Below are 14,594 nucleotides of genomic sequence, written 5' to 3'. Positions count from 1 at the left end.
TTTAGTATGCTAAATATCTCAAGTTTTTCTTAGATTTGCTTAAGCAGTAATAATTTATATTGTGAGCCCCAATGGAAACAGTGTTGCCAATGTATGTAAAGCGCTGTGGAATTAATAGCGCTGTATATATGAATAAATATTATTATTATTATATCTATATTCTTACATTCATGGTTTTCATGCGTTAGCATTTCAGAGTGCAACTGTCTCTTTTTTGTCATTTTATGTCATGTTCAGTTATGCACCTGTCCATATTGCAGTTTGGGAGTGCTGTCAGTCTTTTTGACTAGATGAACTATTGTAAGGTCCTTCTGGGACAATGCTTTCAAGGTCAGACGACCTATTTTCAATCCCTATGTTTCCTCCCAGTAAAATTATAACACTAAGGCCCCTTTCACACATCAGTTTTTTGCCATCAGTCACAATCCGTCGCTGGATCCTTTTTTCTCATTGACTTGTATTAGTGACGGATTGCGACGGATGGCCACACGTTTCATCCGTCATACGACGGATCCGTCGAAAAGTATGACAGAAAATAGTAATGTTTTTTGTGTGTGTCAAAAAATGGACAGCGACGGATCTCTCTCTCTCTCTCTCTCTCTCTCAGCAAATAACCTTTGGAGTGAAGAAAATTAAATAAGACGGATCTGTTTTTTACAGGGATCCGTCGCATCAGTTTATTCACAATCTGCAACGTATCCGACGTATCCATAACAAAACGGATTATGACTGATGGCTAAAAACTGATGCGTGAAAGAGGCCTTATACTCAACCTCTGGTGGATGCACCCATTCAGTGGTGCGAGCACTGGCTCTCCTAGGGCTCGCGAGATATTGTTATGTCACACCTTGCAGCCAATCAGCAACTGATTCACTCTCCCCTCCATCAGACAAATTAGATATCCAGAGGAAGCGAGGGAAGCCGCAACTCTAACTTACTCCTGATTTCAATTACGTCTGGAGGATTAGAGAGTGAAGCAGCCGCTGATTGGATTCAGGTATCCCCAGGAGAGCCAGAGCTGAAATCTCTGGAACAGCACTGGAGTATAGTTGTTATTATTTTACTTAGGAAAAACACAGGCAAAGAGCAGGGGTTGTCTAAGTAGCTGACAGCTAAGTCCTGGGTAATGTGAGACAGACTGTCTGCTAAGGATAGGATGTCCCGTTACACATAGCAACATACCAGCGATCCCACCAGCGATCCGACCTGGCAGGGATCGCTTGAATATCGCTACATGGTCGCTGTTGAGCTGTCAATCAGGTAGATCTCCACAGCGAACAGCGACCAACCATCAGCCACCAGCGACCCGTGTAACGACGGCTCCCTGCACACTCAGAACTGGCGCTCGTTGGTCTCCCGCCGTCAAACATGCCGATGTGTCCTGCACAGCGGGAGACCAACGAGCAAAAAATGGTCCTGACCAGCAACCTCGCAGCAGGGGCCTGCTCGCTGCTGCTTGTCACGCACCACGATATCGCTGGCCAGGTCGCTGATACGACACAAAACCTGTGACGTTTCAGCGATCTCGCTAGCGATCTCGCTATGTGTGACGGGGGCCTAAGAGCCACATTAAATGGCTGTAGATTTTTCACAGTATATGCCGGACAACCATTCAAATGACTGATCACAATACAATTAGATGGGAAACCGTTAATGGTATGACTTTGCAATTTTCTTTACTTACTCGTCAATGGAGAGCAGAAATTTAAGAGAATTTAATAGTAATACTTACTTCTGACCTTTAGGTGTCACTGCTGCCTTAGCCCTCCATGAAGACGAAGTATGCACCCACATATATACCCTGGGATTGAAACTAGCCAAGTCATTTGATATCACCAGTACCACTTACCAGTGGAGATAATGTTTTCTTCCTCTCAAAGCTCAGCTTTCTCTCAATGAAAGTGGCATTGTTATTTTCCTTCATAAAGTTTAGATTCTGAAGCTCATCCATGATTCGGTGCTGAACTTCATTCACATTGGCAATAAGAAACTGTCAGGAAATACAAAATATGAGTGTGTGTGTGCAAATACTTCTGTGATAATGTAGTACAGCAATGTTCTTTAAATTCAGAATCTGATAACCAAGATAAGTAATATTACACTAATTTCTTTCCGCACAGAACTTCCAAAAAACACTTGTAGTTCCACAGAACCATGAAACCAAACATAGATTATATAAAAAGGAAAAATCAGTAACAGTACAAGCAAATGTTATATACATTTACATTGCTATACTATGATCCAGAACACTTGCTGTAACACAACAGTGCAAATTAAAAGTGAGAAACATTATTTACTTATAGGCACAGTTGGACTCTCTATAGGCAACCCTGATTAAAACATTCATGGTATTTATATGAAAGATATGTTAATACATACAGTACATACACTAGACTCACACAGTGCTGTGGGCCTAGGATTAATGCAGGGGAATGCTGTGGGCCTGAGAGGAGGACACTCAGGGGAATGCTGTGCGCCTGAGAGGAGGACACTCAGGGGAATGCTGTGCGCCTGAGAGGTGGATACCCAGGGTAATGCTGAGGGCCTGCAAGGAGGACAACCAAAGGAATGCTGTGGGCCTGAGAAGGGGACACGCAGGGGAATGCTGTGGGCCTGAGAAGGGGACACCCAGGGGAATGCTGTGGGCCAGAAAGGAGGACACCCAGGGGAATGCTGTGCACCTGTGTGGGCCTGAGAAGAGGACACCCAGGGGACTGCTGCAGGCCTGAGAGGAGGACACCCAGGGGAATGCTGGGGGCCTGAGAGGACCCCCAGGAGAATGGCATTGCCCTAAGATGAGAATACCTAGGAAAATGCTGGGGGCCCGAGAGGAAGACACCCAGGGGAATGCTGTGGCCCTGAGAAGACTCACAGGGGAATGCTGTGGGCCTGAGAGGAGGACACCTAGGCGAATGCTGTGGCCCTGAGTGGGGGATACCCAGGGGAAATTTATGGCCCTGAGAGGAAACCCAGGAGAATGTTGTGGCCCTGAGATTACGATACCTAGGAAATGCTGTGGGCCTGATAGGAGTATACTCAGGGGAATACTGTGAGCCTGAGAGGAGGACATCCAGGTGAATGCTGAGCGTGAAAGGAGGACACATAGGGGAATGCTGTGCACCTGATAGGAGCACACCTAGGGGAATGCTATGGGCCTTACTGGAGGATACCCAGGGGAATGCTGTGGGCCTAAGAGGACACCCAGGAGAATGCTGTGGGCTTGAGAAGAGGACACCCAGGGGAATGCTGTGGGCCTGAGAAAAGGACACCCAGGTGAATGCTGTGGACCTGACAGGATGACACTTAGGGTAATGCTGTGGGCCTGAAATGACATCCAGGGAAATACTGTGGACCTGATAGGAAGACACCCAGGGGAATGCTGGGAGCCTGAAAGGACACCCAGGAGAATGTGATGGCCCTGAGATGAGGACACCTCGGGGAATGCTGTGGGCCTGAGAGGAGGACACCCAGAGGAAGGCATTAGAGAAGACTGAAGAGGGTACATGATGTTGTGAAAAGCATACTGCAATGTTTTCAGTTACTTTTAGATTTACTTGTTGGTTTTGGTTTAATGCGCCAGACACTCTGTGCTTACAGGTTCCTACGTTTGAGACTGTAGTTTACCCAGGAACAATGGTCTTGGAGGTCTCATTGTATCACCTTTCTAAACATAAATAGGGCCTGTATATATTGTGAGTTGTCAGGTTTTTTATAAGTAGTTATACGTTATATTTCTCATCTGTCTCGTGTTAATAGGATTGTCCCATGTCACAATATGTGTCTCCAATTGGCATCACGATTTACAGCATATTTTAGGCTGTGCCCCCATCCATCCCACAGCACCAGGACAATCTCTTGAAAAGTCCATATTGAGCAGATTAAATTAAATTGTTCATCTGATAGCTAACCCCCGAGTCCCTCATAAACAGGAACACTTGGCTCGACTGAGTGTTTCTGTGTTAACTATAAGATAGCCAGTTCCTGACGGCTCTGATGGCAGCTTATGTCCCAGAGAACGAAAGGATCGACTGGATCCAGTGAGCCGAATTCTTTACTCCTACAACATTATGTTGACTTAAGCCCCCATACACATTAACGTTTGGCAATCTAACCAAAATCATCAGGTTCAAATAAAATTAGCCTTATATATACATGGGCGCCTTTACCACTGGAGCATTTCAGAGAAAAACATACCTGACTGCAATCGTATAGTCAAGCTCTGATTCATACTGCCCATGATTGGGCAGCATGTATGAAGTGACATATTCCCTTTAATAGCTGAGCCAGCCCACTTTTCTGTTTTTACATCAACAATGGCAGAGAAGGGGGCTGATTTACCTATTGAAATGACCCAGTTACTTGTCCCCATTCACACATTGTTCACGTCACACATCACCAAAATATAGAACCAACTCCCTAAAACTCACTTATACAATTTTTGGGGGGATCTGACATATCTTTCAAGTAGTAACTAAGTATGAAGCATTACCATTAAATTAACCTCAGACAGAGGAAACAAGTAGGAGATAGTGATGAGCAAGCACTACCGTGCTTGGGTTCTCATTATTCGTAACGAGCAATCAGACGCTCGGAAGCGCGTACTGAGTATAATGAAAGTCAATGGGTAACTTGAGGATTTTTCTGGAAGATTTTCCTGAAAAATGCTTGAGTTTCCCATTGACTTCCATAATAATAATAATAATAATAATAATAATAAAAAATCTTTAATTGTGTAGCGCCAACATATCCTGCAGTGCTTTACAATTCAGGAGGTTCCATTATACTTGGGTACTTGAGTCACGCCTATCCGAGTATCTGACTGCTTGTTACGAGTACCAAGCACCCAAGTATGAAAGTGCTCGCTCATCACTACTAGAAGACAATGTTCTTTTAACCTCAGGGGCCACGAGTCTGCTCCGCAAGAGACCGCAGCTGCTCGTGCCAACGATCTGGGCTCGGGTACTTGCGGTGTCTCTCTTCTGTTTTCTCTGTGGAGGATGCTTGCGACTCCGCAGCTAACAATGACATGCTGTGGCTTGGAAAGCTGGACCTCAGTTCAGTTTTTGCTGTGAGAAAAACAAGCACAGTAGGCATGAGATTTCTCAAAATCCACTGCGCTTGTACTGTACATCACACCGTTTTACGCAGCTGAAACATGCTGCGTCAAAAACGCTGTAAAGACTGACCATGGCACACGTGAAAATCATACACGTGTTTCACAGACGTGTCAAAGGTGCGTGTTTATGGCACACGTGTGTTCTCCGTGTGTTATCCGTGATAACACACGGAGAATGAGAACTTTCAACTCACCTGTCCCTGGCGTCGCTGTCTGTGGTGCTGATCTTCGGTCTCCGGTCCTGCCAACTCCCAGCTGCTGCTGCTTCCGGCCGCAGTGAAGTGAATATTAAATGAGCATAATGAGCGGCGGTCGGCAGCGAGTGACAGCAGCGGCAGAGACAGGAGGGCAGGAGAAGGTGAGTAAAGATTTGTTATTTTTATCTCTGATAAGTGTGTTTCTCCGGCGCGTGTCATTCGGGACCGCATCCACACTACATCCATATGGTACGTGTGCGGGCCGTGTGACATCCGTGCTGCCAGAGAAAAACGGACATGCATCCGTGTGGAGCACACGGGCTCACGTCTGCTCCACACGGAGGCACGGGCCAATGGCTGCACACGTGCGTGCACATAAACCCATTGATTTTAATTGGTTTATGTGTGCCTGTGACTCCGGTACATGCGGGCACGGACCTAGCACGTACCGGAGGCACGTGCGTGTGAAGGGGGCCTTAAATAGCTCTTTCAGTGTAATACAGAAGTAAAATTATAAAAAATGTGACACCTTGGGAGTTGGCAAGTGAGCTGCCCGCCTCGTCTTCAGACCATCTGTGCTACCTTTTAACCAGTGCCTTTTGTAGCATTTTGCATGCCCTTCTAGCTCTAGACGTATTATGCACACACATATAGCCCCAGAAACATAGTCTGCAAGCAGCTTCAAGTCTGTCTCCAGAAACTGATTTTCGTTTCTGGGATGATGATCTGCTATGAATAAATGTCAAGTAAAATAAAAGGATTCACGCTACACGGACAGAAGATATATGAGCAAGGTGATTGGCTGTGGCTGTGTGGATACAGAGGTGTTTGGAATTCAGCTCAGCTCTGTGGGGATTGAGCAGGATATAAACTGGAAGCTGATAAGCTTGAGGCAACACAGATAAGCTGCTTCTTTTTGTGGCTTATCAGTATCCTAAGACCCATGTGACTGCTGATACCCCTTGCATCCTATTGTTTATCTCCCTTGCTAATACAAAGCCACAGAAGGCATTGTTGTGCTAATTATCATTCCCAGCCCAGGTTCTCTGGGATGCAGGGAGTTAATCCAAGCCTGGAACCCAGCAGATGTGAACATACTGAAATGTGTATGAGATGGCCAACACGCTGGAGATGAGAAACACATGCTGGCTTTCCATATTGCTTTCTCTCTATTATCACTGGAAATTTACTTGCAAGGCTTAGACGTAAGAATCACCAATACCGGCGTGTGTAAAGTCGTTTCTAATCTGACATTTTGGGACCCTACAGTGATGGCGTAGAATCATATTTTTAGAACTTGTTCCTTTAAAGGGATCTGCTTAATGCCATACACATTATCTAAAAGTCGGCAGAACAGCCAACCATCTGATGTGTATGGGAGCTCCTGGATGTTCCCTTACAGATTACATTGGAGGCTATAAATATTGGGAAGCTGGAGATAAGCTCCTTACAAAGGAGCCTGGCAGTGCGTCTCCTTTAGAGAATAATTAAAGGGAATCAGAAGAGATAGCTCAATCGACAGCTATATAATGTGTATGGCCAGCTTTAGGTCCTGCGCAGACTGCATATCTAGAAAATACAGTACTATGCAAGAGTTTAGGCAGATGTGGAAAAAAATGACACAATCAGTTTCAGTCCCAGTGTGTCAATGGACGTACGGTATATTCTTCTTCATGAAGGGCTAAAGCAGCAGTGACACCTTAAGGTCAAAATGCAAAGTTAAGGAACAAAAGAGAAATCTAAATCAGATTAATATTTATTGTGACCATTCTTTCCCTAAGTATCAATTCTTGGTACACTTACACACAGTTTTTGAAGAAACATGGCAGGGAGGTTGTTCTTCATCTTGGAGATCTTCTGTGGATGTAGGCTTGTGCAAATCCTTCTGCCTCTTTATGTAATCCCAGATAGATTCAATGATCAGGAATATGTGAGGGCCATATCATCATTTCTAGGACTCTTTGTTCTTCCTTAGGGTACCTTCACACTTTAGCGATGTAGCAGCGATCCGACCAGCGATCTGACCTGGTCAGGATCGCTGCTGCATCGCTACATGGTCGCTGGTGAGCTGTCAAACAGGCAGATCTCACCCGTGACCAGTGACCAGCCCCCAGCCAGCAGCGACGTGCAAGCGACGCTGCGCTTGCACGGAGCCGGCGTCTGGAAGCTGCGGACACTGGTAACTTAGGTAAACATCGGGTATGGTACCTTAGCGTGTGCAGGGAGCAGGAGCCGGCACTGGCAGCGTGAGAGCTGCAGAGGCTGGTAACGAAGGTAAATATCGGGTAACCACCTTGGTTACCCGATGTTTACCTTGGTTACAGCTTACCGCAGGCTGTCAGACGCCGGCTCCTGCTCCCTTTACATTCAGGATTGTTGCTCTCTCGCTGTCACACACAGCGATGTGTGCTTAACAGCGGGAGAGCAACAATAAAAAAACGAACCAGGGCTGTGTGTAACGAGCAGCGATCTCACAGCAGGGGCCAGATCGCTGCTCAGTGTCACACACAGCGAGATCGCTAATGAGGTCACAAAAAACGTGACTCAGCAGCGATCTCAGTAGCGATCTCGCTGTGTGTGAAGTACCCCTTACTCGAAAGATAGTTCTTAATGACATTGGCTGTATTTGGCTCCAAATTTATGCTGCAACATCTACAGCAATTTTTGGAACCTCAGTTCCTATGTTTTCATGCATAGGTAAGCCTTTTGCCCTTGTTTCCATGTTGACGTTATGGCTTTTTGGCCGCAATTCTTCTGTCAAGAATGTTTCTGGTTAGAATTCTCTGAATTGTAGATGGGTGTAATGGAGTCCCACTGTTTGATGCCAGTTCTGAGCTGATGGCACTGCTAGAGCTGGAATCTTCTAATTATAAAGGTAAATAAGCAAGATATGTCTTTCATCTGTTGCATTAAATTTCCTTGGCTAAGCACTGCATTTACAGTTCTCAACCTTGCCCATTTCTTGGTGCTTTTGAAAAGAGATTGAACAGCACATGTTGAAATCCCAGTCTGCTTTGAAATCTTTGCCTGGGAGAAATCATGATAATGCAGTATAACTACCTTGTTTCTTGTTGCTCAGTCTTTCCATGGTGTATGGCATATGACACAAAACTGTCTTCCAAAACTTCGCTGTTCCTCCTTGCCCAGTTTTAAGCCTCATACATAGGTGTTTCTGTTTTAGTTCATGACTGAGTTTCAAGCTACGTATGAAAATGATCATTATAATCTGTTTAGGTGGTTACTTATTCACCTGACTATAATCCTACAAAATTCCTGACTTTGTGGAAGTGTACCCAGAAAAATTGATACAGTATTCAAGACAAAGGGTGGTCATAGCAAATACTGATGTGATTTAGAATTCTCTTTTGTTCATTCACTTTTGTTAACTGAAACAAATAAACTATTTACTGTACATTTCTATTTTTGAAAATGTGGCATCCTGTGCCTAGTCGCCACAGATAACTACATGTATATTGCCACCTGTATAAAATGTATTGTAAGCCTTAATAAGAATTTGGCTATCTGCTGCTCACAACAAAACACACATTTACATACACTCCCTTAAGGTACCGTCACACTAAGCGACACTCCAGTGATCCCACCAGCAACCTGACCTGGCAGGGATCGCTGGAGCGTCGCTACACAAGTTGCTGGTGAGCTGTCACACAGGCAGATCTCACCAGCAACCAGTGACCAGCCCCCAGCCAGCAGCGACGCGTGGAAGCGACGCTGTGCTAGGTAACTAAGGTAAATATCGGGTAACCAACCCGATATTTACCTTGGTTACCAGCACACACCGCTTAGCGCTGGCTCCCTGCACTCCTAGCCAGAGTACACATCGGGTTAATTACCCGATATGTAGTCTGGCTATGTGTGCAGGGAGCAGGGAGCCGGCACTGAGAGCTGAGAGCGGCGGACGCTGGTAACAAAGGTAAATATCGGGTAACCCAGGAAAGGGCTTTTTGGTTACCCGATATTTACATTGGTTACCAGCGTCCGCAGAAACTGGCTCCCTGCACATTCAGTTGTTGCTCTCTCGCTGTCACACACAGCGATGTGTGCTTCACAGCGGGAGAGCAACAACTAAAAAATGGTCCAGGACATTCAGCAACAACCAGCGACCTCACAGCAGGGGCCAGGTTGTTGCTGGATGTCACACACACAGCAACATCGCTAGCAAGTCGTGCCTCAGCAACGATGTTGCTAGCGATGTTGCTTAGTGTGACGTGGCCTTTAGTGAGGCTGTCACTTGAGAGAAAACCAACTCTTGAGTGATGAGCCCTAAAAGGAGAAAGGGGGGAGCGTAGTTGTGAGGTAAATTTCAGTCAGGAGCAGTTAGTAGACTTGTGAGGTGAAGTGAGGAGTGTACTGAGGAGAGGTCCTTTCCTTGGGCGATTTCTGGAAACCTCTGGAGGGGCCAGCTACACTTATCAGGGTATCAGTCCCTAGGTCATCGGTGACTTCAAGGTCGGTGACAATACTGAGAGACTGCAGCCTTTTTATAAGGGGCAGTGACATTTGCCTGGGAGCTCAGTGGCACGTGTGAGTCGCGAAACTTCTAGAACAACTATAGAGTCTTCCTTCAGGATTCCAGTCACCTGCTTGCCAGAAGAAATTACAAATCCGGATTATTGTTGTCTTGGAAATCCAAGGATAGCAAGATACGTATTCCCAGGTAGGTAAATTGTAGCAGAGGATGAATACACTACAACCATACAGCAGAGAAGCCAAACTCCCATCGGGGCAGGAAGGACCCCCATCATTGGATGCTGTGTTAATATTCTGCTGAGCTCCAGTAAAAAGGTAAAAGCTCCCTGTCCTGTCTCTGGCTGATTTATTCCCTGCTGCGCCATCCCTACCGCAACACATCTCCCAGGAACCAGCCCTAATTGGGGGGATGAGAAGACAACCCTCTGGCACTGCGCTTCACCACCTAACTCCTGGGGCCCACCAGCAGTGCCCGGCCATACCACAGCCAAACATCCCAACTGGTGTCACAAACTTTTATTTATTTTATTCTAGTCTATCCTCCTGCACCAGTCTGTGCCTTGTATTGTTTATGATTATTGTACTTGTCCCTATTATGTATACCCCTTTCACATGTAAAGCGCCATGGAATAAATGGCGCTATAATAATAAATAATAATAATAAAATAATAATTTGTCTTTCTCCCCGTTTTAAGTATTATTTTTACTCCCCATTACAAAACACCTGTCGCTCGCGCCCAGTAGGGCCACATCACCGCTCGGAGCCACCGTGACATCAGAGGCTTCCGGGGCGGCACAAAAGCATTTTTACTTTGCAGCATTTTTTCCTACTTCTGGCTAAAACATCTGCACAATACTGTATATGAGGAAGATTTTCTAATGTACACCAGAAGTGTTGGGGTGGCTAGAGGGGGCTACAGTAGTCGTCTTCACAGGGGCTACTAGGTCTCAGCACAGCAGGACATTAACCCCTCGAGCCACGGTCACCACTCCAGTGCAACACAGTTCATCCACAAGTCTATTCATCCGCAGAGTCTGTACTGTTCTGTACACCATCATCATCATTATTATCCCGCACCCTGAGGGTGCTGCTTTTGACCCTAGTGGGGTTCCCTTCAATCTTCACTACTTCTTGCAATTTTCTGGCCAACCGCCCCCCTAGCACCTGGAACTAAGTAAGCTCCTCTAGGCCCCTCATCCCCTGCGCTGACCTTGCCATTCGTGGCAGGCTCATTCACTGCTCCCACATTTGCTTCCACGCAGGGACACACTGACCATCAACTGCAGCAGGGGAATCGTTGGGAAATTCTTGCCTCATGGTCTGGCTGCCACTCTCACCGTCTGGACTACTACCCCCAGGGGGGGAATGTGAGTATCTTTGGACCTGCTGTGAGTTTGATCCAGAGGATCAGTATGAATTAGTCTTTTGGGCTTGCTTTTCACTTGCTCCTTACTGGGGACTATCCTACCCTCTTCATTCTGTCTGGCCGTTTTATAACCTGCCAACCCTCCTATAACTAACCCCTTCCTAATCAAGGAGTACCAGGGAAGAGGTCAATTGGGCCTCGCTGCCACCTGATGGCCACACTACACACAATAATAACTTTATTACACACAAACACATAGTCTGTCACCTCTGCAGAGGTGGCAGAGCCTTGCAACCCCTACAGAAGCACTCCCACCAAGTTTTTTTTTAAATGTGTGTTTAACCCAAAATTCCAGAATTGCTGTTTCTTCTTGATTTTGCCTTATAAAAAGTGAAATAGATAGTAATCAAAAAACATATGTGGCCCAAAATAGTACCAATAAAAAAATTGGTACCAAAATGGTACCAATAAAAAGTCCAACTCATCCTGCAAAAAACGACCCATCACTAGAAGGGAAGGTTGTCCTTCCCGACAAACATGGCCTGCTACTGTCAAGGGGATTAATTTATCATTTAAAGTAGACTTTCATGGCTTTGTGTGGAGCACTACTACACCCAGAATCTAATTCCAGTCCACGCCGTGGGGGACATTGTTCTCCATATAGTTGCCTCCACAAAGGAATGAAACTTTTTTATAGTCAGGAGAGATAGGAATGAACAAGTGATTGTAACGCCTGCCTGGATCAACAGACTCAAATGGGATGTAATGGACAGGCTAGAGGGAAGCCACTCACCAAGCAGGACCCCCAGAACCCTGAAACCCTTTAACCACTATACAGGTATACAGGGATTTGGAATTACACAGGGCCCTGGAGATCACTACCTGTGGAAGGCTGCAGTCCGATGAGAGTAGTCGTCAGGCAGGGTCAAACCAGGAATAGCAGAACAGGGACAGATTCTGTAGCCAAGGACGTAATCAGAAAATGTAGCAGAGATCAAATCCGGATCGGGCAGCAAGGTACAAAAACAGCAGGCAGAAGGGTAGTCAGAAAACACTCAGAAGTCAGCACATAGGAATCACAAAACAGAATAGGGTGGATCAGGAGCCAGGAAATCAGAACTATCTCTGGCAGAGGTCAGGAGACAGAAGGGGAACTAAGAAGGGTGTGCTGTCTTCCCATTGGCTGTAGCTGAACGCTGGCAACTTCAGCTGGAAGACACACGCCACCCACAGTAAGCCAGTGGTACTGCAGATCCCAAGATAACCCAGTCCAGTGGATGATCGGAGCCTGCGCCCACCAGTGCCGCTGGCATCGACTCCTCTCCCATCACCAGCACCATCCATGGCAGGAACACGGCGTCGCCTGGCGATCAGAGCAGAAGTCGCTGGAGCGGACTCCGGTGGTGACGTAAGAGTGATCTCTTGCATTACAGGTCTCTTTGTGGTCCTCTGGCATGAGCCAGTGTTACATGACTGCCAAGTCACAAATTCTGTCTGCTCTACTCTCTGCAACAGGGAACTACATCTTCTGTGCATTGAGGGCTACTTTCACACTTGCGTTTTTTTCCTTCCGTCACAATTCGCCCTTTTGGAAAACAGCAGAATCCGTTAATGGATTCCGCTGTTTCCCATAGACTTGTATGGATGACGGATTGTGCCAAAAGTACATGCGCTGCTTCCGCTGGCCGACACTGCGTTGCTTTCATGTAACTTTTTTTGAGCAGCGGAATCCTTAGGATTTCACTGCGCATGCTCTCTCTGGCTCCCTGCACCCGTAACCAGGATACACATCGGGTAACCAAGCTAGTTACCCGATATTTACCCTGGCTACGTGTGCAAGGAGCCAGTGCTAAGCGGTGTATGCTGGTAACCAAGGTAAATAACGGGTAACCAAGCAAAGTGCTTTGCTTAATTACCCGATATTTACCCTGGCTACGTGTGCAGAGAGCCCGACACTTCCCCGCTTGGCTCCGCCCCCTCCCGCACTCCACTCCACATGTACATACGCACACACACACGCAGGCGTACATACGCGCACACACACACGCGCACACACACTCACCTGTCCTCAGCGCCATGGCCCCGCTCGGCTCCACCCACCCCGCACTCCGCCCCCTGCACACATTCTCGGCGGCCGAACGATCAGCTGATCACCCAGCGACCGGCTGCTGTGAGCGATCAGCTGAGCGCCCGGCAGCTGGGTGATCAGCTGATCGTTCACAATAGTCTGCCGCCGGTAAAACATAAAAAACAAAAAAGCTGATTCCGTTGTTTTGTACGATCCATTGCATCCGTTGTGCCACTATATGCAACGCATCTGTTGCATCCGTCACACAATGCAATGCAACGGATGCCGTTCAAAGCAAGTGTGAAACTAGCCTAAGAGAAAGACTGTATTATGTTATTTGCTGGTACAGAAATTTCCTTCAGTAAATAAGTGGTACATTTGCAAGTTCACCTCAATAGGAGTGCCCACTGGGATCCTGGTGTGTTTCCATAAGTGCAATCTACCCTTATTGACAATTGTTGTGGATACAAGAAAAGTATTTAGGGGTCCAGCACTTCAATAAAGCTATACTGACACTACATCTGCTGGCTTTGAACCCCTGTCTGCCTGCCTGTCCTTCCTCCCACTGTCGCCGTCATAGACATTAATTGCGGCGCAGTCAGGCAGATAGGAACAGGAATAGATATCAAGACCCAATCCACATATTCCCTTCCTGTTGCACCTGTCAATCAAATAGTGCATTGCTGGAACTTTACTTTACATATTTCTGAACTAAGACATCCAATCTCTGAACAAAAGGTATGGTTACATTCAGCATCCTAGCGCCAGTATAGAACTGGCTTTACTTTAATTATGAAAATCTTGCTGGTTGGTTTACTTTAACCGACAACAGCATAATGTACAGATAGAGATCCTGATTTGAACGATGTGTTATTTACTGGGCTGCTTGCTGTAGTTTTCATAAAAACACTTTTATCAACAGGAAATTATCAGTAGAGGAGTAGTAAACTTGGTGGCAGGTAGTCAAGCATATTGATGAGCTCTGTATAACCCTGCCCCAATAACTGATTGGCAGTTTTTTGCATATACTGCACATGGGCAGAAAGTTGCCAATCAGTGGTGGGGGTGGTGGGATTTACAGACCTCAGCATAGACAGAACTGGTAGATATACAGCAGAGAAATCAGCGGTTTATCAAAATGACAGCAAGCAGTACAGTAAGTGAGAGAACACTGGAATCAAGGTCTCTACCCCTACATCATGCTGCTCTTAGAGGTGGAGTAAAACCCTGGTGATAGATTCCCTTTAACACAACCTAGTTTAAATAATAGCTCTTTTTCTGATGAGAGCTTCCCTCTACAACAAAGGCATGCTGGTGTACATCAACCCTATGGAAGCTAAGAAGACTCCTTCCATCTC

General features: G+C 46.3%; 1 protein-coding gene across 1 annotated transcript in view; it reads right to left on the bottom strand.

Annotated features, from left to right (window-relative positions):
- ARHGEF38 (Rho guanine nucleotide exchange factor 38) overlaps positions 1-14,594 on the bottom strand; it is a 169,830-nt gene that overhangs the window by 15,684 nt on the left and 139,552 nt on the right. Inside the window, exon 11 of the mRNA XM_075336792.1 lies at positions 1,850-1,990. Coding sequence (XP_075192907.1) covers positions 1,850-1,990 — 141 coding nt within the window. The remainder of the gene's footprint in view (positions 1-1,849; positions 1,991-14,594) is intronic.

Source organism: Anomaloglossus baeobatrachus, chromosome 1, assembly GCF_048569485.1.
Source record: "Anomaloglossus baeobatrachus isolate aAnoBae1 chromosome 1, aAnoBae1.hap1, whole genome shotgun sequence".
NCBI lineage: Eukaryota > Metazoa > Chordata > Amphibia > Anura > Aromobatidae > Anomaloglossus > Anomaloglossus baeobatrachus.
The sequence above is the reverse complement of the archived record's forward strand: the minus strand, read 5'-3'. Positions and strand labels throughout refer to the sequence as shown.